Genomic DNA, 23788 nt, shown 5'->3' with positions numbered 1-23788 from the left:
ACTGTAAGATGATAACTTTATTTATTTTAAGACTAATGCCACACTCACTAGGTTTTAAAGGAACAAACTCAAAAGAACCGTACTGGAGGAAATGAGTTAATTAGAACATTTTTCTAAATCTGTGGCATTATGTTTTGTGTGATACATTGATTGTATATGTGGGTGAGAGGAAAACATAGATGCACAAACAGTGATATCTGATGCAGGGGGTTATGTTGTCAAATGTAGGAGGGTATCTGGAGAAATATTTTTAAGTACAATTGAGGCATTTGAAATGGTAGAGGGCGCTGAATGTTGATGGGGTGGGTAATTCATGTTCTGTGGGAGGTGTGGAGTTTTTGATGGGGGATTTAAGAAAATCCGCTGGAGAAAGTTTTGCTGAACCACAATGAATGGTGTTTGAAGACAGGGAAACATAAGGAGGTTTTATTCCTGTAAGTAGGTTAACCTCTTTCCAAAAGTGTTTGGGGGAATATATGATGGTAATTTGTTTCTTTGTTTGGAGATTTCTTTTGTTCCTTCTGATGGACTTCTTGAGTATGCTATGCAAGACTATAAAGGAGATGTGGTTGTCAGTTGTGTGGATCTGTTTCCATTTTTTCCATGCTTCAACCCTTAGAGTTAAAAGATGTTTGAGTTCAGTGGATAGCCATTCGGTTTGGATGGGTTTGAAGGAGACCTAGGTCTACTAGAAAGTACCCATATCAGATAGAAGAGGGCCAAGATAATTAAGACTGAAGTCACCTAGAATGACTATGTTACTATTTTTTGGGACAGATATTAAGATGTTAGTGATGAGTGTTTTGAATTTATCAATGGAATTTATCAAGTTGGTAGATAGGTTGTAGTGATCAGTAGTGGTTTGCCTTTGTGAGTTGGAGATTTTAGGAGAATCCATTTAGGACCAGAATCTGAGTTGGAGTTTCCTTGGGCAATGATTTTGGGTTTAGGTTATTTCTGTACACAATTAGAGAACCTCTACCTAAGTGTTTACTTGGTCTGGCAGCATTTACAGAGTGTTAGAAATGGAGGGGGGGTCTTTTTGACCAAGGATTCGATGACTGCTAGAATGTGTGGGTTGTATTGGGAAATAAAAGCACTTACATGGCCTAGCTTGTTTCTGATGCTATGTGCATGGAAGGGAATAGTTCTGATGTTGAGGAAAGAAAGTTGTTAGGCCTGGGTTGGGTTCAATGATACTCTTAAGAAAGAGTATAAAGATTATGGGGACATAATTCAAATTAGGTCTTTGGTGTTTTAAAGCAGATAGAAAAATGTTTCTGATTCTTGACAATCATATAGAATAGTGATGCTGATAGTGTTAAGCTAGAGAATAGATTTGGTCTGATTACATGTTGATTGTGGTGGTGATTTGTTGGTGAGAAAGTTATGGAAGTAGGGTAATACATAGTACTATGATGACTGATTGTGTAAGTATTTTATGAAGATCTTTGTTAGTAGTAGTAGTAGAGGGTGAGGGAGGTGAAGATGAAAGAAGAAAGAGGTAGAACAGAGTAAATTGTGGAAAGAACATATTACTGTTTGGATGTGTATTGTGTTTGTACAGGAAGTTGTAAGTTGAAGTTAAGACTTCCATTAATATTGCAGCACTGACTATGAGGGTACTGAGATAAGAAGGTTATGTGGTTTTATGGAGTTGTCTTTTTTAAGAAGTGTGCCCCTGAGGGTGTGACAGTGTATGGGGTGGCTGGGGAATTGGGCACTAGAGGGTAGAGAAGTAGGGCACAAATTCCACTGGCTTAGAAATTAATCAATCAAGGGTTGTGTCTAGCCGTGAACTCTAAAAGGTGCCAATTGTGCTTAGTGCCAGTTTAGATTCACAGTAATGAGATCACTATGATTTGCTGCAATACCTGTGTTGCACAGATCCATTGGCTTGAGTTTCTAGGTTTTTTAATTAATTATTCTTCTAGGTCATCTACAATCTGTGCTACACTGTGCTCAGTGCACTGCATCTATAGTTCTTGCTTGAAGGTGGGAAGTGTGTGCAAAGGCTTTTTTACATAAGAAACCTTGGTTGAATAAAACATAATTTAATACTCTGCATCTGTGGCCTCATATAACTGTGCCTAACACAGATAAGACAGTTTGTCAGGTGATGTCACACTAAATTCCCTTCTAGCTCAAAAAATGAACCCCCCTCCTCAATCTAACAAATAGGAACCATGGAAGAGCATTACCCTGCAATTTCTGTTGTCAGCCTGACTCAAATGGGTATCTTGAGACAATGTAAGAGATGTCTTATGCCATCTAACAATTATGCAAAACACAAACAGCTCAACACAGTGTATGAGAGATTTATTTAATGGCATTGGGAGATAAAGGCTATATACTATCACTACTGATGCAAAGATTGTCAGCAGCTCACCCCACAGCATACCTCTTCACAACCCATGCAAAACAGGTAGAGCACTGTCCGCAACATTCTAAGCCTACAACATGGACAAAGTCTACCACCTGACACAGTAACCAAGGTCCTACTGTCTCAGATATTATGCCCATCAGGCAAGCATCCACATAACCTAATATTCTAGTCATAGGTGACTTGCCGATTAAGGCTAACGTGATAGTCAGTTGCTTTTTTTGGGGCCATTATTTGCCAGATTGAACAGGCACTCAAGTCCCTAAAAAGAAAGCAGCATTATGATTCTGTCATAGTGCATAGAGGTGTTAATGATGCGAGATGCTCTTCACTGGACTATATGAAGACAGACATGATGGAGTTTGCCAACTATGTAACCCAAGCAGGTAGGAGCTTAGCAATGAGCAGCATGCTACTTTCTCCAAGGATGATACTTCAATACACTCAAAAGGTAATTGACTTCATTTATTGACCACCTCATTCAAGGGGGGGGGTTATAATATCTGTCAGCCTGGGAGGGCATGGTCAGCAGACCATACTGCTTTGTCAGGGACATTATGCACCCAATCCTTCTAGGCTTTTTATATATTGGCTAAAACATTATCCACCCCCACTGTGCCTTTATTAGGCAATGCCCACTACCTATGTATCAAAACAAAGTAAAGAAAACTTAATGGTACTTGTTGTGTCTTTCGGCTTTTTCTTGGTTAGGGGTCGCCACAGCGGAACTCTGGTCCGCTAATGATTGGCAGTTGATTTTTACGTACCAAGTTGCCAGCTCTGCAGCACAACCTTCAACAAAGGTATGCCCATTCACGCATGTCTCCACGCAGAAGACGCTCTAGCTAAGAATCGAACCGGACAGTGTCTTACTGTGAGACGACAACGCTACCGTAGCACCACCACTATTAGGAGCCTAAACAAACAAACAAACAAACAAACAAACAAACAAACAAACAAACAAACAAAAAAAGCAAACAAACAGACAAACAAAAAAAATCTATTCTCTGAAAGCTCTCATCACCCTAGGTGACATAGACAGATGTTGAGGGACTGAGACATTGTTCAAATCAGCGAAGACTCTGGTAGTGCAGTTCTACAATGCCTTCCACATGCTTAGACCAGCCACTTTACAGGATGGGGACAAAGATAAGGAGTCTCAATCTTCCTCCACAAAAGGCTCACATCAAGGTTAATAAAGTAGCATGATGCCCTGGAGATCCATCATGTCTAACCTATCATCAACAAAGTCCTTTACCATATCCTGCTGAGTTACAGAATGCTTTCTATGACACAAGAATGGCATAGAACCTACTTATATTAACTAGAATCAGTTAGTATTAATATAAATAAACATATTTCTGGGTGACTTAAACTATACCACTATATGGAAACATATGCCACCACTAGCATGCATGCCCAGAAATTCCTGGACTTTGTCAATACAAATGTACTGGAACAACTAGTCAGACTAGCAACCAAGGGAAACAATATCCTTGACCTTGCCCTCACTAATATGGGTGAATCATGTACCGCCCCCAGTGTAACATCCTCACTTGTCAGATCTGACCATAAGGCCATCTCCCTCATAATAAAGATAAAAGCAGAGCCTCACTGAAACCCCTGGACTTTTAAGAACTTTTCTAGACTAACTTCCTGTTTCTGATTGATTGCACCTCCCCTCCAAACTTGGAAAGATTTGCTATTTATGCAGAACAATACACAACCAATTTTTACCAACATGCACACAACTGCTTTGATACAGCAGTATCCAAAAGAAACAAGGGACAAACAAACCCTACAAACAAACATCCTGGTTAAATTACAGCATAAATAAGGTTTACAACCAAAGAAAGAGAATATTTTCCAAAAATAAAAAGTGGAACATCCAACAAAATAATAATCTAATCATTTAATTAAACAAGCAAATTAGGAGTATAATAAAGCTACCAAGTCCAAATCTGAGTAGAAATAACCACCTATACCAAGGATAACTACAAGGCCTTCAACTCTATTCACAGTTTCAAGGACAATACACAGCAGTGTTGAACTAATTTTAAATGGTGTTAAATACGTGGAAGCTATGGATATAGCAAATCTACTAGCTGACAAGTTTAGCTCAAATTTCACCCCCCCCCCCTTCCTGGTAATCTCACAGGAAATTATCAACCCCAGCTATCAAACAGGACTAGGTCTGGGAGGTGCTCTCACAGGCCAAAAGTATGGCTTACATAGACCCTGACAATATCCCAGGATGCATCCTAAATAGCAAGAAATAAGGAAGAAATAAGCCTCCAAACTAGCTTTGTAACAAGTGAATAGAGGACAGCAATAGTCATACCCCTGTATAAGGCAGAGCCATACACTGACTGGCAATTACCATCCCATAAGCCTGACCACTCTCATATGTAAAGCCATGAAAAGACTTATTATGGAACTAATCAGTAATGATATAGGAAACCTCCAGACACTGGACCCATCACAGTTTGGTTTTGTCATTGGCAGTATAACATCAAAAAGGGGTCGTCCTGCGCAAAAAGCAATTGCACGGCTCCACCAACATAAATTCCAAGCAGAAAAATATTGAGTCAGCAAAACAGTGAGACTGGATTCAAATAATATTTATTATTTCAGTATTAAAACAAATAAGCAAACCAGTTTCAGCTGGTAACCAACACAGCCTTCATCAGTGTGAAGTCAATGGCAGGTCATGCCTCCTCATCCAAGTCGACTTTTTAAAAAAGTGACCAAAGCAATAGATGAAGTCAAGGCAGCAAACACCACTTCACTGACTTGGCCAAGGCCTTTGACATTCCACTCAGGCATTGTGAATAAACTTGCCAGACAAGGAATAAATCCCTATGTCACCTGAGGGATTGAAAACTCACTCACAGATAGGACACAGTCAGGATAGGGCGTGCCACCTCAAAAAAAGATAAGACCTGTCATAATTGAGATCCCACAGGGCTCTGCTCTGAAGCTGATCTTATTTGGCATCTACTTTTCAGACATCAAAGCAAAGTCAATGGCTTTAGGTTGTCCAAGTCTGTGAACATCTGCAAGCTGGGAGCAAACACTGAATCCTCCAAGGACTCAGCGGTCTCGCAGGAGGGTTTGTCTATAACAAATAAATGGTGTCACAGTCATGATCTAAAAATAAATGTTAAAAAGTGCATTATTATGTTCCTTGGAATATCAGCTACTCTTAAGAATTATCACACTGACAAAATGCAATCAAGATTAGACCCAGTAGTCAGGGATTTGGGCACTTACATTGATCATAACCTAGTTTTTGACCACCAACACATGTCCTCTGTTGTAAGGAAGTCCTTTGATATTGCTCATCTTATAAATAACAGGATAGGCAAATAGGTCCAGAGAGGTCATCGTCCTTCTTTACTCAGCTCTAATTAGGTCCTTCATAGAGTACAATGTACCCTTTGATTTGTACCTGCCCAAGCTTGCAACAACTGGAGGTTCCTTACAAAAAGAATAGTGGGCCTAAGGCACATGACTTACATGGATGATCTCAAAGCCCTCTTGCTATACATGGTCTCATACAGGCTGCAAAGAGGTGACCTACACCTGGATTATAAGGCCTTCACAGACCTAGCACTAATATGCCTACTCCACATTTGCGAGTCAAGTGGTAATAGAAATACCAGGCCCAGAGATTTTAACCTCTTCTGCAACATGACCAGAATGGTCTGTAGGGACAGGTCTAGATCCAAGAGGATAAAACTACTGTGGAACAGACTACTCATATACATAAATCAAAGCCCTTCCATGACCCCATTTAAGTGTAGTTTGGGCCAGTGGATGAGAAATAAGAAATTTACATCAAGACTCACCCTTAGCCTCCTAATATACAGAGGCAGTGCTGAAACACACTTCTTTACAGTAGAAACCCCTAATGCACTGAAGGCAAGACTCAAACAAAATAATCTGCAACAAACAAGAAATATTTTAATATAGCTTTGGCAAGGATAGTTAAACACATGTGGGATAACAGAGCTGGGTAACAAGCGGAAAGCAAGACAAGGCTTAAAATGCCACATCCGGGACAATAGCCCAGTACTCACCTATGAATCTATGAACTAGCTGCCCACTGGGTAATAACAGACTGATGAGTCAGCCTTTACATATGTAGTTTCCAAACTGTAAAATATATTCTTTCCTACAATAAGACAATTTCCTTCCTTCCACAGCTGTATATATAGGTATTAAAATTTCACCTGTCTGTCCAGAAGCAGTGTTTCTACATCTTTTCTCCACTTTTATAAGTGCCACTTAAATGTCTCCATGATGTATTACTAATCTACCCTAACCTGCTTCAACTATTATCTTGCTTATACTGTCGGTCTATCCTATACTATATTTGTTCATACTTAATGCTCTTCTTCTGCGTTCATTATTACTATCCTCCTCCCCTTCTTGGACTTAACAAGAGCTTATTATAGCATGCCTAAAAGACTATCTAAAGCTTTGTCCCTGCCATTTCTGTATCCTCAGCTTTCAAGACTAGTAATCCAAAAAGGAGTTACCTCTTCCAGTTTCAAATTACTGAAACGTATGTTGACTGATGTCAGTTTTATTAAACTGCATGTCTGAATGTTAATAACATAAATACCTCTTGATTTGCCACACTGACTGTTTATTTCTGACAATTACTTTAACTTATACAGCTACTGAATGGTAGTTTTACATTTATTGTATTGCAGCTATTTGGGATTGTCTAGATAAAATGCTGATTTTGACAGTTATTTTAATACGTGCAATCACTAAACTATTGTTATTTTTTATTTTACTGAAACATTTCTCCATAGAACTCCATAAAAATAGGTTAGCTTCAAATGGATTTTTCATACTTAGTAAAAATAAGAAAATAAGTGCACAAGTCAATAACTACAGAATTTGGATAATTTTCTAAAATTTGTCACTGAATGCTATCATAAATAAATGCATACATACTTACATACATACAATAAAATAAAAATGGAATATTTCACATTGATTTTTGTCATCAAAGACAGCAGTCAAAGGACGCACATTTCCTGTTTTCTTCCTCCTTTGGTTTGATGAAGTTGCAGGAAGCATTAGTAATATAAACTTTTCATTACCAGAAATAAATATCCTAATGTTCTATCATAGCATCACTTTCCAGCAATGTAACTTATTCTAAAGCTTTTATAGGCAATTCAAATGCCATGGCAAGACAAACAGCACAGCAATATACATATAAATAGATAGACAACTTAAACTTTCTAGAACAGTCCTGTAAACAGGAATTGGGAATTCATACAGATTAGTTCCCTGTACTGATTTTAAATCCTCAAATACCTTTGAATATAATGTTATCAGTGAGGAATAATATCTGGATACCAATTACTTACATCTCAATTTTTGCAGTAAGAAGGCCTTGTATACGGAAATATTCATATTCAAAACATAGTGAGCAAAAATTAACATACTCCAAAGCAGTTAGGCATGCTTTCTTGGTTTGCTGAAAGTGTATAGTCATTAAATTTACACACTATTATTAACTTTCAGTGGGTATATATGATTGTTCTGCAGAAGAATTTTATGATTTCTTGTTAATGTCTAGAGTTCCTCTGCAAAGTGAAACTTCATTAGGACATATCCGGTTGTGAATGTCCCTGAGATCTTTGGAAACTACAAAGACAAAAGATCTACATGGTGTTTGATAATGCAGCATAGCTCAGTTTATCACAAATGATGTATATTCACAAATGGGAGCATTCTCCTTTGTGACCTTCCAGAAGGCAATGCAAGAAAACGTATTCAACTCTGGGGGAGGTGAGAAAAATCTGGAAAATGTTCAGATAAATACAAAAAGCAAAATACATGCATACAAAGTCTTTTTAATAAATCTCTGGTTCTGCCTTGTGACGTCCCATCTGCGATGACAGCAGTGGAAGTTCAATTCGGTAACTGAAGTTTCTGGAAACATGCATAAATGTTGGAAAGTAACCATTTAAGGAGAAGAGTAATATAATGCATGAAACAATGTTTTCTGCAAAGCTTTTATGCCACAAACCAATTTGTTTTGTTGCTAATCTTGCTATGACTTTATTTCTGACGATGTGAAAAAAAATACAACATAATACAAAACAGTCAGAAAAGCATTCTTCTTTATGTCTTAGCTAAGTTCTGCAAGAAAATAAATGGATAGTGACATAGAAATCACACCAAAGAACTTTCTAGTTCTAAACATATGCTTTAAGTTTTAGCTGTAAAAAATTACCTCAGTTTCTTGCTTGACAAAGAATGCCTCAGTGAAACTTCTTATATCACTGGGATTAAGAGTAGATTTACATTCTACAAGAATCTTTTTCACTTCTCTATGAAAGTCTTCCCTGTTTTTAATTACTTGTGTTAGAACACCAGGAAGGAATCCCAGGAAAGGAAAGACATTGTAAAGCTGAAATTAAAATAAAATATACATGAAATGATAGCAAAACATGTAGTCAGTATCACTGTACTCAATGCACTTTTACTGCTAATATCATATGTTCCAGTTAAAAGGCAATAATACATGTGATTTCTCTTACCTGAATCTTGGAAAATTATATTGCAATAATTATTATTAGTTATCAGAAATGTGTGTGTGTGTGTGTGTGTGTGTGTGTGTGTGTGTGTGTGTGTGTGTGTGTGTGTGTGTGTGTGTGTGTGTGTGTGTGTGTGTGTGTGGGTGTGTGTGTCTGTGTGTGTGTGTGTGTGTGTGTGTGTGTGTGTGTGTGTGTGTGTGTATGTGTGTGTGTGTGTGTGTGTGTGTGTGTGTGTGTGTGTGTGTGTGTGTGTGTGTGTGGGTGTGTGTGTGTGTGTGTGTATGTGTGTGTGTGTGTGTGTGTGTGTGTGTGTGTGTGTGTGTGTGTGTGTGTGTGTGTGTGTGTGTGTGTGTGTGTGTATGATTTGTTCTCAAGCCCTACTACATTGCTGCTTCTCTCACAGGGGTGACATTGATTGTTGGCCAGATTCAAAAACCCTACATAGTTGTATACACTGTGTGAAATCACACTGTTTTGGATTCAGTAAGTGGCTCTACATGGTGTGGAGACCCATGCAAACAAAGTAAACACCATGGCATGCTAATTACAGCATAAACAGCTACATTATATGTTAATCAACCAATCCAAGCTGGGGAAACTATTCAACAAACTATAAAGCAACTGTGCAGACTCAATGCTGGTTTTTCCTGTGAATTCTGAAACCTATTAGAGTACAGCCACAGAAAGGAGTCTACACAGAAACAATGTTATGGGCTGACATTGCTTTAATTCATGTGTATGTGCAACAGGCTGAAGTCTATGCTGCTGCTGCTTCTAATAGACCACAACTAAGAAGCAGAAGAGTTTTCAGACCCTGGTTAACTTATCACAGTCTGCATGAGGTGGAAGTTGTAGAGTGCTACAGGGTAGATAGAGACACACTACAGGAGCTCTGCAACCTGTGTCACCCATCAACTCAGATCCAAGGCAAACTGAGGGAAACCCATACCAGTGGAGAGAAAGGTATATGTAGCACTTAGAATTTTAGCTACAGGAACCTTTCAGAGACAAACTGGATCCCCCATCAATTCCTGCATGCTATGCTCCAAAATGCCAGTGACTACATATATTTTCAATGTACTCCTGAAGACAGGGCCAAAAATATGCAGGAGTTCTACCATGTAGCACACTATCCTGAAGTACTGCGTGCCATTGATTGTACACATATAGAAATTAAGGCACTGCCCAGGGAACAGGGAAGGCTCTACATAAATAGAAAAGACTTCCACTCTATTAACTGCCAAGTCATATGTAATGCCAAGGGAATCATTTTGAATGTGTGTGCTGACAACCCAGGTAGTTATAATGACTCACATATCTGGCACACCTCCCAAATGTATCAGATGTTCACTAGTGGGATATCCCATGGGGTCATTTACTGGGGCATGCAGGTTATGCATTAGAACCATGACTGATGAAGCCCATCAGAAATGTGCACAGATAAGCTGAAGAACACCAAAATTAGGCTCTTGCATTCCACTACCAACAAGGAGCAGGTCTGTGAGTAGAGGCAGAGGAAGGATGGATCAGGCAGAGCCAAGGGAGAGAAGCACAACGAGGAACAAATGGAAACAAATGGACAGCTTGGTGAGTCCGTACAACATAAAGAAGGCATTTTTCAACATGAAAAATTAGTTATTAATTTATCCAGGTATAAACTTTCTAAAGCTGAATACAATGTCTTGAATAAAGGACTGTCGTTTATTCCAACTGTGGACTCTCCCATTGCTGATATTGTGCTTGATATTAAATTATTCACTAGGAATTTAATGCTTAAGTTGTTGTATGATAATAATGATATTAGCAAAGTTAATATTTTTAGAAAACCTAGCACTTATATGCCTCAGTTGAATCCATTGTTGACTGCTTTTGAAAAAGTGTGCATAGATGATACATATAAAGTCTTTTATGACTTGAAAACAAAGAATGACAGTAAGAAATGGCATAACTTGAAAACTGATGAACGTTTAGCTTTGAAGGGCTTGCAAACTAACTCTATGATTATGATACATCCAGCAGATAAAGGAGGGCCCATTGTTGTCTTAGATAATGATGATTATGTTAAACAAATGTTCCTGATGTTAAGTGATGACATGTTTTATAAAGTTATAAGTAAAGCACATGTTAACAGAATGATTAATATTGTACATAAACAACTGAAGGATATGCTCACAGCAAATTTGTTAGATATTGGTTTATATAATTATTTTCTGATTACCGGCCCTACTATACCCATTATCCAAGGTCTACCCAAAATACATAAGAACCTGATAGACCCCCAGAGACCTATAGTAGCTGGCAGAAATTGGTGCACTGAATCAGCCTCCATTTTTCTAGAGAAAACATTGATACCTTTGATTAATGAGACTTGCCACATATTAAAATACACTGAACAGTTTGTTAAAGACTTGTACATATTTATTCATAATAGAGTGCAAGATACAAGTACACAATTGTTGTTAGTTACACTTGATGTAACTTCTTTGTTCACGGTCATAGCCAATGATTATGGCATTGATAGTGTCACTAAATTGTTGGTTGAAAGTGGAAAATATGATAGTAATTTTATCGAATCTATACGACTGTTATTGAAGTTGGTTCTAGAAAATAATATTTTTATTTTTCAAGATAAATATTATTGGCAACGTCAAGGTGTTGCCATGGGGACTTCTTGCGCCAACAGCTATGCTAATGTTGTGATGTTGGGATGGGAGCAAGTGATACTAGAGAATGTTACCTTTAAAGCAAAGATAAGATTCTTCCGTAGATTTGTAGACAACATTTTTTTAGTTTGGGAAGGTACAGTTGATGAGCTTGAAGCTTTTGTTGAATATATGAATACTGCTACGAGCTTATTGAGGTTTACAGTGAATCATTCTTATAGGAAAGTTAATTTTTTGGATGTTACCTTGTTGCAGGATCTGAATGGTCACTTTAATGTCAGGCTATATAGGAAGGAATGTCATGTTAATAATTTACTTAATAGAGACAGCATGCACCCTCAGTTTATATTCAAGAATGTAGCACAAAATCAGTTCTTTAGAGCATCCAGATTAAATGCCGATGTCACTGACTTTGATATACAGCTCAGTTCAAGATGAGTTAAAAGAAAGAGGCTATGAACCCAATCTTATTGATCAAGGGTTACAAAATGTAATGAAAATGAGGCAAAGTAGAGCTAAGCATTATTTTTCTAATCATACAGCAGTTCATAAGAACATTGAGAGTGCAAATAATTTACAACCTTTGAGACTATCTTTTAGTTATTCAAGGGATATAAAATATTACACCAACATTATTAACAGAAATTGGAACATTTTAAGTTCTGATGCACACAGTACATAGGAACTAGGCCACAGTTTACTTTTAAGAATCAGAAATCTTTACGTAGGTAGTTATGTTATCCAAAAGCAAACGTTACACTAAGTACTGCTAAAGGTAGTAGACCCTGTGATAAATGTAACTTTTGTAGTTTTATAGACACAGATATAACCTTTCAGCATCCAGACACTCAAGAGATCTATAACTTCAATGTTAATGCCAGATGTGATTCTAAGCATATAGTCTATCTTGCTTTATTTAATACTTGCAGAAAGTTCTATGTAGGTAAAACTGATAAAACTTTCAAAGATAGAATCAGGGAACAAGTGTACCACATAAGGAAAGGTAGCACCTTTAATGCCCTTCCTAGACATATTAGTGACACTAGTATGCAACAAGTATTTTCTTTTAAGGCTATAGGTAGAATAACTGAAAGTAAAAGAGGAGGGGATGTTAAGACACACACTGAAAATTTAGAAGTAAGAAGGCTAATCAGACTTAGAGTAACCACAGGACATGGTTTAAATGAAAATATTCCTTTGAGACCAGTTTTAAAGAATAAACCTTTGCATAGATGAAGTAGTTTTTTTGAATGTACATATGTTTTGACACATGTTTTTATATTTACCTTTAAGTTTTTATATATGTTTATATATGTATGTATTTATGTCATAAGTTATGACTCTATGCACAAAGTGTTTTGTTACAATATGCCTTTAAGAATGATCTGGAGATTCAATGGCAATTAGTATAAATTGAGATGTTACCATTTTAATTTAGTACACCTGAAGAAGCCTACTTGGTGAAAGCGCTTGTGTTTTGTGTTCTTTGGATATTAGATTTTTATACCCTGGAGCCTTACCTCATGTCATTTTTGCTGTTTCTGCAAGGTTTACTTTTTTTCTGAGGTACCTGGCCGCGGTTGGAATTTTTATACTTCTTATTCAGGTAGTTATAATGACTCACATATCTGGCACACCTCCCAGATGTATCAGATGTTCACTAGTGGGATATCCCACGGGGTCATTTACTGGGGCATGCAGGTTATGCATTAGAACCATGACTGATGACGCCCATCAGAAATGTGCACAGATAAGCTGAAGAACACCAAAATTAGGCTCTCACATTGGCTAAGAAGCAATGCATAGCACACTGATTCACCATCAAAGGGGTTAAAACCTTCCGCCTACATACATACATATAGTAAAATCAATGCCAGATAGTGCTCACAGCCTTTACTTACTCATGTAATGCTGTGTACTGCTAGCATCAGATAGAGTTAGCCCTGAACTAAAACTGTTGCAACTGCTGGATTTACAAGGTAAGTGTTGAACTTGGAGGGCATTGTGTAATAATATGAATGAATGACGTATCCTTGGTAAAATAAGCAAGTAAAAGGTGGGTGATTTGTACAGAAATGACTTTAACATGTGACAGCAGAGACCTATACAACTATATGTGTCGTGTCTCAAGTAGTAGGCTTCAGGGATGAAAGATTCACACAGTCATACCTCTCAAAAATACTGATGATCATTGAATGACCTCAGTTTAACACCATATGTTTGTACTGGAAAATCATTAAAGAGAGAAGTTATAAAGTAATGAGACATTTCAGTTTCAAACTTCAGAACTGTCATAAATCCATTAACAATACTGATGCAAAAAATGTTTGATTCTATCAACTGCTCAACTTCCTAATACCAAAATATGTCAAAGGTACAATTAGCAAAACAACAACACAAATGCATATATACTAAGTACTACATCACCTATTTACCTTGAGCATCAGACACAAACATTATGCATCCCTAAATCCAAACTATAGAAATCTCTCTCTCTCTCTGCATACATATATATATATATATATATATATATATATATATATATATATACACACACACACACACACACACACACACACACAAGTCTATGTCACATGACTGAAAACTCAAAATAATGAATTTCATTTAATAGAGACCACAATACCGAATTTTCAAAATACTGAAAGCTCATTTCACTGAGTCTCATTATACTGCAAGCTTAAAATACTGAATTTTAAGCTATAGACATAATGTGTGTTTCCCTTCACCTGTGACTTGCTTGTGATAAAAAAAAAACAAAACATTACTGTAACTTAAAGTGCTATCAGAATACTGACGGTAGCGTACAAAGTAGTGTTTCTAAATGTGGATATGTCTCTTTAAATTTTTATGGGAAGTATCTAAAGTAATATGGTGGCCATTCCATGTGCTCCCGGCAGTAATGGCAGTCTGTACAGTACTGTAAGTTAAGTGAAAACTATAGGCAATTTTTGCCATTGTAGTGCAATCCTGGAGTTAGTATATATACTTGGGGTAGCTCCCAACCTAGTTTGGTTTTATATTGTCTGATTTCTGTTAAGAGGGTAAGTAACCTTTGTATCAGATTCAACCTCTGAACCCCTGGAATGTGCCTCTGTTTGGCCACTGTCATCATCAGACTCTGCCGATGCTCTGACATCAGGTGGTAAGAGTCCGACACTTCCACTGTTGTGATCACCTGTGATAATAAACAACAAACACAGGATAAAAATTAATAGCTACTCTACTATACTCAAATGTATGCTAACAAAGTAACAGTGGTGTCACTACTATAGACAGTACAGCAATAAACACACCAGTCCGAACACCCACATCAAAAATATAAATAAAATTATATATTTCTATGCTCATCACCACTGGCAAAGAAAATATTTGGCTTACCATGTGCAGCTGATGCTGTGCTTGCATGGATGATGGTCCTGAAAGAAGTTAAGGAAAAGTTAAGGACAGCATCATCCCAATTAACAGTAACACAGGAGGTTACAACTTTTTGCCCTTTATATGTCCATTAACTATATTTTCAACAAGAATTTGGATGACAAGTCCAACCTAAGTCAATGTATAATCAATCAGAATGTGTTGTTTACTGTAGCAATCTACAATACCCCCACAAACAAATTTATTGTTAAACAGAACTAACATTCTGCTGTCAACATTTTACTATATAAGAGTATTTAACAACTAAAATATCCAAGCCTACCTGGTAGATCCTCCTGGGTCATACTTCTTGTCTCTGAAACAGTAGCACCAGTGTTAAGGACATGCTGTTCTGCACTTTCCTAGGAGATGTCTGGATTCCTGACAGTGGACAGGAACTCTTTATTTGCTGTTAAAAGTGGCTCTGTAGCAGTCCCCCTGGTACTCATTCAATCACAGGTGACTGCAGCTGTTCTCCTCTGTGCAGATGAGAGCATATCAGTGGCTTTATGGTGCACCTGATCAAATGTCCTGTTGTGGCTACCTACTGCATTCACATCAGCAGCTATATGCTGCCAAATTTGCATTCTGCCTGACATCTTCCCACATCCCCTCTCAGGCAGAATGGGATCATGTTGCCTAAAGGCTTCCATAATGACCTGATTCTTAGGGTCACTGAAGGGGGTTTGTCAGGGATTTTAGATGCCTGGGTGTCATAGTCCTAGTTGACCTAAAACGCAACAGAAGGATAATACACATAAGTACACATAACTGAAAAAGTCCTGTTTCCAGATAAAACATAGAAGGTAGCATTTGACTATTACCCACTGGAGAAATATAAACAGTTAAAATATAAAAAAACAAGAATTGTGTGGTTGTAACATACTACAGTCACACACAAATCAAGGCTGGATGCAAAACAAGGTGAGTAACACGTATTGTACGTTTTTTATTTTTTATGCTTTTTCCTCTGCCAGATTTGTTTGTTTTTCAGTTGAATTGTACAGGATATTGGTCACATTAAAGGTGGGAAAAGTTTTGAAATGATTTATTGTGGTCTCATTTTTTATATATCACAAAAAAACTGGCATTTTAACAGGGGTGTGTACACTTTTTATATCCACTGCATATATATTAATAGTTTTTAAATTACATTTCACCATATGCAGTATATAGTTGAAAAATGCAAACATACCTTCTCAAGGACAGCAGTCTTCTGTGCAGATATATCCCAAAGTAATAGCCTCTTCTGTGTTCTCCACATAAACAAGTCTCCTCACCTTCAGATTCCCTAGCTACACAGTTGCCTTTTTATTGTGTAGATTCTGGACTGTGAGCATGGTGAAGATGCAAATGAGGTGTGAACGCATTGAATTGCTGAATCCCAAAAACTTGGCTTCATCTAGCACATGTAAACATACAGGCACTCCCTCAGTATTTGTTGCTAAAGGATTGCAACTGTGAAAGATTACTGTTAGGGAGAAGGAAAACACAACAGCAATGCAGACTGCCCTATCTCCAGTGGGTTTGTCAGCCAGGTTTGACTTACAAAGTGTAAAAGTAATTTTATCAAGGTTTTAAATGTAAGTAAGCACCATACAATTCACAGTTTCTGTTCATTAACATCTAACCTCCCCTTCATTTGTTGGTAACTGTATGCTATTGCCATTTAATTTCTTCATACATTTTAAGGACAATGATATAGAATGCTTTACAGACTGCATGTCTCAGATTACTGTTCAAATAAGACAAGAATTAGCAACAAAGCCAGAGAGATAAGACAGAGCTGCATTTTTGCAAGCAATAGTCATAAATGGTTGTGTGATCACTCAGTGCACTACATCTGAAATTAATGCATGCACAAATAACTGTCATATGTCTTGTCAGTGCTGTGGATGGTGTTGCATTTGGTTCAATGCAGAATGATTTCAGTTCTCAGCTGCAAAGCTATTGTCATGACAAGGAAGGATAAGATACCCTTACTGTGTTTTGAAGGTTCATTAGAGTGAGAGTTCAAATCCAGACCTGTGTAAAAATATTTCCTTTGTACCAAAAAACATGTTGTAGTCTTTATTTCAAAGATTGCTTTTATTCATTTCAAATATTTTCCCTTTTTTTAAATTTGCAGTGTTTGCATGGTGCACCACTTAGCACAAACAAGGGAAACAGAAACAATGGATTTCAGGTTTAGTTTTGCTAATCAATCTCATTTGTGTGGTACTTAGTGCACAAACTGGACTAGTAGCCCACACAGGAAGCAGACAGAAGACCTGCAAAAAAGGGTGTCTGTAAAAATGTAAAGGTCAAAAAGGATACCATTATTGCAATTTATGTTTTCCATTGCGCAACAACACTGAGCAATGTTGCTCAGCAGTTGGCAAGGTTCCCCAGCAGCCATTGAACACCTGCAGACAAGATGCAGACAGTCAGTAATTGAAAACGGATACATTCAATTAATTCTGTTGGATACCATGCAAATACACTGTGTTGTTGAACTGTGGTTAACACACAGAACTTAAGAATGGCTAGGAAATTAGGGAACTGCCATGTAACAACTCCTGTGGCAGCAGGTCTTAGTGTAGGGCTATAATACAGATGGCCCTGGGTTGTAATACCAGGAGTGTGAAATATTTGTAAAGTTGTGACAGTTCTGTTTTTAGCAATGAACATAAAAAATATACAAATGTTATTTCAACATTCTTGTGGCAATAGGTGTACGTCTAGGGCTGCCATGCACATTGTCCTGGGTTCTAATACAGGACATTCCAGACATATTTACTGTTGTTCCTTTTTCCCTTATATTCAATATCACTTATAGCACTTTAGATAGTAGAACTTATATGAATTATATGCATGGGGGATAAAATACCCTTACTGTGTTTTTAGCTGTATGGCTGAAGGTATACTTTCTACTATATTTCTGTAAGTATAATTCTGTTATTTCTACTTGGATGGCCTCACACTTAAATAAGATACATACACAACTGAATCTATATACAAGAACCTTGTCAGGACACACATGCACTGTGTTAACATCTCAAACTGTCAGCTATTTTTATGAATGATTCATGACTATGTCTGAGCAGCACTTCTTTTGTGGTAAAGATGGAAAATCATCACTGTGGAAGAAAATGTTTTGCCCCTTATGCATAGGCTTGAATCACATACTTTAAAAATCAATTTTATCAGTGAATACAGCCAAAATAAAAATGTGCCAGGTCATGAAATTTATGCTCCCAGTGCATGTCTACAAAGTTAATTCACCTAACACTAACCTTCCAATTTTAAACATTTATTTCTAACCTACAGCACCAAACACCCCTAAAACTACTGTTAAGTGACAGATTAACCTTCTGATTTCAAAAACTGCTTCCCTCCCTGCTTGGCACTGTTGCTGTTCACTCAACATTGGGAAAACACAGTTGGCATCATTTCTTGGGTTTGTTCAGTACCAGTAAATGCAGTAATAGGAACTAGCAAGAAATCATTAGTTGCCATTGCTCTACATTTGTTATTAGACATGCCTGGTGTTAGAGGTGAAGGTGCCCAGTTTAGGGTGCAGAGGTGGGGTGTTGATGAGTCCTGGATATTTACTGAACTCATGGTAAAGCACCACAGCCAAAAGCTTTTGCAGGGAGGCTATTCTGGCTCCCAGTACAAGTCTGAAACTTGGAGTAGTTTGGCTAAGGCCATATCCAGTTCAACTGGCATCCCACAAACTAGAGAATAGTGTAGGCACCACTTCAATGACCTACAAAAGCACAACAGGGATACCCTCAAACCAGTGGTTGACTAAATTTCAAACTGGTGACATCCCACAGTTGTGTAAGTATGCTAATAAAGAGAACTTTAATGCAGCTAAAGCTAAATAGAAACAAGACTGGTATGCATAATGGTCTTCTGTTCTTTCTTTTGCTTTTCATAGCTAATGCTGACATATTGTTGAATTGTCAGGCTCATGCTGAATGTCTGGAGAGACTGAGGGAAACAAGTGGTATGTATAAAGCACAAAAGAAGTATTATTGTAGGTTTAAAAATTAATTATATATTTTTTGGTATTCTACACATTAGTAGCAAAGTGAGCGTGCATATCCTAACCATAAAAGCAAGTATGCATGCACAAGTCTGTAGCACAAACCAACTTTAGGAGGCAAGTGTATGACTGTTGTCAGAGGTTTTGGGTTCAAACACCATGAGCAGCAATTATACAATGCTGCATTTCCTTCATAATATTACATAAATTAAACTCTATACATGTGGCATAAATGCCTTACTAACTGTAATCAGTATACTTGGACCAAGCATATGTGCAACATATGCACATTGTAAGGATTACTTTAAGAAATCTGTAACTATAGCTTGTAGTTGATAGGACATATGCCTAAATATAATAGTTCAGAGTTGTATAGTTGTGATAGTGCATTTTATGTCACATATAATGGTACCAATTTTATCTGTTTTTTTTCTCTCACCCCATCCCTTATCTCTTTTTTCATTTTCTATTATGTATCATCAAAATGTCTCCATGTCATCCATCTGTAAGAAATCACTAAATGCTTCACAGCACAGTGAGGTAGGCTAGCCCCAGTGGGTCAGCCTGCCCCTGCTCCACCAGCTTCAGCACTGATGCCCAGCACATCTGAGACCGAACCTGGAAGCACTGCCTTTGCTACCCCTGCCTACCTGTACCCTCAGGTAGCACTGCCCTGGCAGCTGGTACTATGGTATCCTCCCTTGAGTAGTGGTGGACATGACGGTTTCATCACCCACTAGGAGACACCAGGGTTGATACATAGGATTGTGCACTGCACCACTGGTGTACACCTACACCAGATGGAGACACTCCTCTCCCTCATAGTATGTAGGAGGAGAAAATGTCAAGCACTCCAGCACCCAACAGAGCAAGGGGGCAGTGATGACAGTCCAGTAGGTGAGGACGTGATTCTCACTGCCTCTATGTTTGACAGGCATGAGCCTGCGTTGTCCCCTCCCTCACCCCAAACATGGTGTTTCCCAAACTTTTGTGTCTCTTATTGTCTCTGTGTCTTGTTTTGTTTGTTTTCATTTGCTTCTTCACCTACCCAACTTACCTGACCCAGAAATACCAGCGTCCCTTACCCAGCATTCCTAGCTAACTAAATTGTTAAAAAAAATGGGCACCTGTCTCACCAGATAAATTCTGCCCCATGATAGCTGTTCATTTATCACATGTCTTCTTGACACACTTGGTTTGGTCTGATTGGCTATACAAGTTGTGTTATTGTTACTTCACATTATGGAGGTGACAGTACAAATTCAGCTGATATTCTGCACATATCTTCAGTTTACACTGTTAAAGAAATGGATAGCTATCATTCTTTCCTACCCCCTTCCTGCACATTCCAGTATTTCTGTCCCTTTATTCATCCCCCTGCTTACTCCCCATTTCACCGCTTTCCTATCTACCCCATTATAACATCTATAATCTGGCCACCAAATAGAATCACACACAACTCACATAAATACCAGAAAAAGCAATGGATCCCTTCACTTTTTGGCCTTTATGTTTGCACGGAGTTTGGCATCTTGCAAATACCTAGTGATTGTGAACTCCTCTACAATGCAGTGGTTACCTATGTGCAATGCCACTTAACACCACTGTGCTAGGTCAATGCACTGTAACACATGCTGAATGTACTATAAAGAATAATGTCATTGCATTATCACTGTTTATTTAAAAGTATTAGTTACACCTGGATTTGAACCCAGTATCATCTGGGATAAAAAAGAACTGTATCAATGCATTTACAGCTGCTGCCACAGAGTCAACTAACAGCAGGTGTATTTTATGCACTCACTACTAACTGTCAGAATTTTAGCAATGAGTTCCACATTTGTGCACTGCTTAACTGTGAGCAAACACAGAATGTAGTGGAAATGGGTATCTTGCATGTTCAAGCACTTTGCAAACCCACTGCTCGCCTGTGTAATATTGAAAGTCAATATTAGCATGTATTAATGTTTATTGTCTGTTTAGTCTTCATGCTATACAAATACATATGGAAACATAACAAAATGTAGGACCTTTCTAACAATATGTCAGATATTTGCTATGCAGGTATGTGTTACCTCCCCCCATGCACTGCAACCCTGGTCTCTCAGTACTTCTTGACAAATATATCAACTACATTACATAAATTAATAATAAAGGTTGCATGATATCACACCAGTCTGGTAACATGCAGAACTAGAACTATCTTCACAGCTGAACATGTCTACACTTCCATTTCATGCAGGCCTCATAACGTTGTCTCGCTAACATCCACTGCAGATGTCAACCCCTATAAGTTGTCTTGCAGCCTTATAAAAGTCAGACTTGTGCCATGGTGCTTGTGTAAAGTACTGAGCTCTGTAATCATTGTACGTATATAGGTAGGGTGCTCTGTACTCACTGCAGTCAACTGGGGTGGGTGTATGTGTTTGTATCTATCTAACCAGAAGAATATAGGTGTATATCCTGTGTCTATATTATAACATCGAAGTTCAAAAACTTTGAATGTTACAATATTGAACCCAGCAGAGCGAACGGTTGAAATAGTGAAACTGCAGAACACCAAATACTTTCCTAGGGAAAATATTCAGTGGGCCGTTTCTGCAGCTTCGCTATTTCCTCAACTGTAGAGCGGGTAAGGTGAGTGTGCAATAGGGACCTTAGGGTTAGGGTTGGGTTAATGTAAGTGGGTAGCTTGAGTTGTGTGTATGTTTGCTATACTGACTGTTCGGTTTTCTGGTGTTTCGATTGAATGGGGTTGATATTATAACATTCAATGTTTTTAAACTTCAATGTTATAATATAGACCATAAATCCTACAGTTACCACTCCAATTCCATATATTGACAGTATTTTGACACTTGCACATTCCTATACATTCATTTCATACAAGTCTCACAACATCTTCTTTCCAAGATCCACTTCTGATGTCACCCACTATAAGTTGTCCTGTAGCCTTGTAAATGTCAGGTGCTTACATAAAGTACTGAGCTCTGTAGTCAGTGTATTTATATAGAATGGGGGTTCTATTCTCACCTTAGTCAACTGAAGAGTGTGTGTGTGTGTGTGTGTGTGTGTGTGTGTGTGTGTGTGTGTGTGTGTGTGTGTGTGTGTTTGTGCATTTGCTTGACATTAGAGAGATCCTTTTAAACCAGAATGTGGGACACTGCTATTACCATGTTCTCCTCAGCAGACATTGCTGATGTCATCATCTATAAAGTATTTTCTGAGACTCTCCACATCAGACTTGAGCTGTAGTGCTTGCCTTAAATACAGAGTTTTGTAGTCAGTGTACCTTGGGGATCTATTCTCACTGCACTCGACTGGGGTGTGTGTGTGTTTGTGAACTTGCTTACCATTAGCAAGAGCCTTTTATACAAGCATGTGGGTCACTGTTAGCACCATATTCTGCTCAGCAGACACTGCTGATATCATCAGCTATATCTGATTTGTGGAAGTGCACTATTCCCACCAGGGCAGGGTCGGACACTGGCCTGGAGGCCAGGCAGACGTCACCTCATCCTATATGATACAGATTACAGTGACATGGCTTTCAGTCTATCCACATACATCAGGGATGGTTTGTAGGCCCTGTGTTTTCTTCATGAGAAACCCCTGTGGTCTCTCAAGTTGCTTCAGGTGTCTGGTGAGGTACATGCAAAAGGGAGAATTATACTCTATTAGTGCTCTGATGAGCTTTGAGTACAGTGTTGTTATATAATCCTGAGATCTGAATACAATGTGCACATCATAGCCTTTTTATCTCACTGTGGACACTTGGTGGTCAAAGTTCAGATTGCTATCTATATATGTTTCCAGGTCTTGCACCACTGGGTTTCAGCACAGGAAGAGTGTTGTCAATGCTGTAATTAGTATGGAATTCCACTTGCAGAAGGTTAAAATAAAGACACATTTTTGTGTTTATTTGTAGATTGTGTGGTTTTATCACCAATAATTTCTCTGTATTTGTCCCTCCTATAGTATGTTATCATCATTGGTGGGCTCAGGGATTACATCCAGTATGCAAGAATCAATTAACGTGGTAAGGCAAAGGCCATATACTTTAGCCTGAACTGTTGAGAAATAGATTCCAAATGGTAAAGGACCAAGCACAGATCCCTGGGCTATGCCAATGGTGACAGCTCCTCAAATACGTATGTGAAGGGCATCTACATAGAAGGCCATAATATCTCCATAGTTCACAGAATTCATCACACCATAACTGAGTACAATGCACCTTTCTTCATGTACCTCCCTACACATCTTCCAGTGATGTGTAACTGAAGTGTAACACCTTTGCCACAGTGAGCTGTCACACATCTTATTGGCCATACCTAGGTATTCTTTTTGTTGCATAAACATTACTGTCTGATGGTGCAGAACCCCCATTAAGGTGTTATACCAGACACATGTGTTGTACCTATTCTAGTAATGCACACAGTACGTACATAGCTGTTTGACAACATTGATGGGATGGGTTACATTTGTGATAGTGTGGATTGTGCCATATATATCTGAGGTGCACACCAGTCAACTAGCCTGTATTGATCATAATTTCACATACAGGTATAGCAGTGTCACTCCTAATATGGCCAGCACAAGATACAGTGTCAGGACAGTGTGGTTGATTATCCTCATAGATTGCTGACATGTCATAATTGTTTACAAGTGTGTTTGTGCAGAATCATCTCTGATCACTCAGAATCAC

General features: G+C 38.1%; 1 protein-coding gene across 1 annotated transcript in view; it reads right to left on the bottom strand.

Annotated features, from left to right (window-relative positions):
• Positions 1 to 23788, bottom strand: part of LOC122816778 (cytochrome P450 2K1-like) — a 525982-nt gene that overhangs the window by 238048 nt on the left and 264146 nt on the right. The window contains exon 5 of the mRNA XM_044089796.1: positions 8649 to 8825. Within this exon, the coding sequence (XP_043945731.1) occupies positions 8649 to 8825 (177 nt within the window). The remainder of the gene's footprint in view (positions 1 to 8648; positions 8826 to 23788) is intronic.

Source organism: Protopterus annectens, chromosome 12.part0, assembly GCF_019279795.1.
Source record: "Protopterus annectens isolate FY-2018-M chromosome 12.part0, PAN1.0, whole genome shotgun sequence".
NCBI classification, from domain to species: Eukaryota; Metazoa; Chordata; order Ceratodontiformes; family Protopteridae; genus Protopterus; species Protopterus annectens.
The sequence above is the reverse complement of the archived record's forward strand: the minus strand, read 5'-3'. Positions and strand labels throughout refer to the sequence as shown.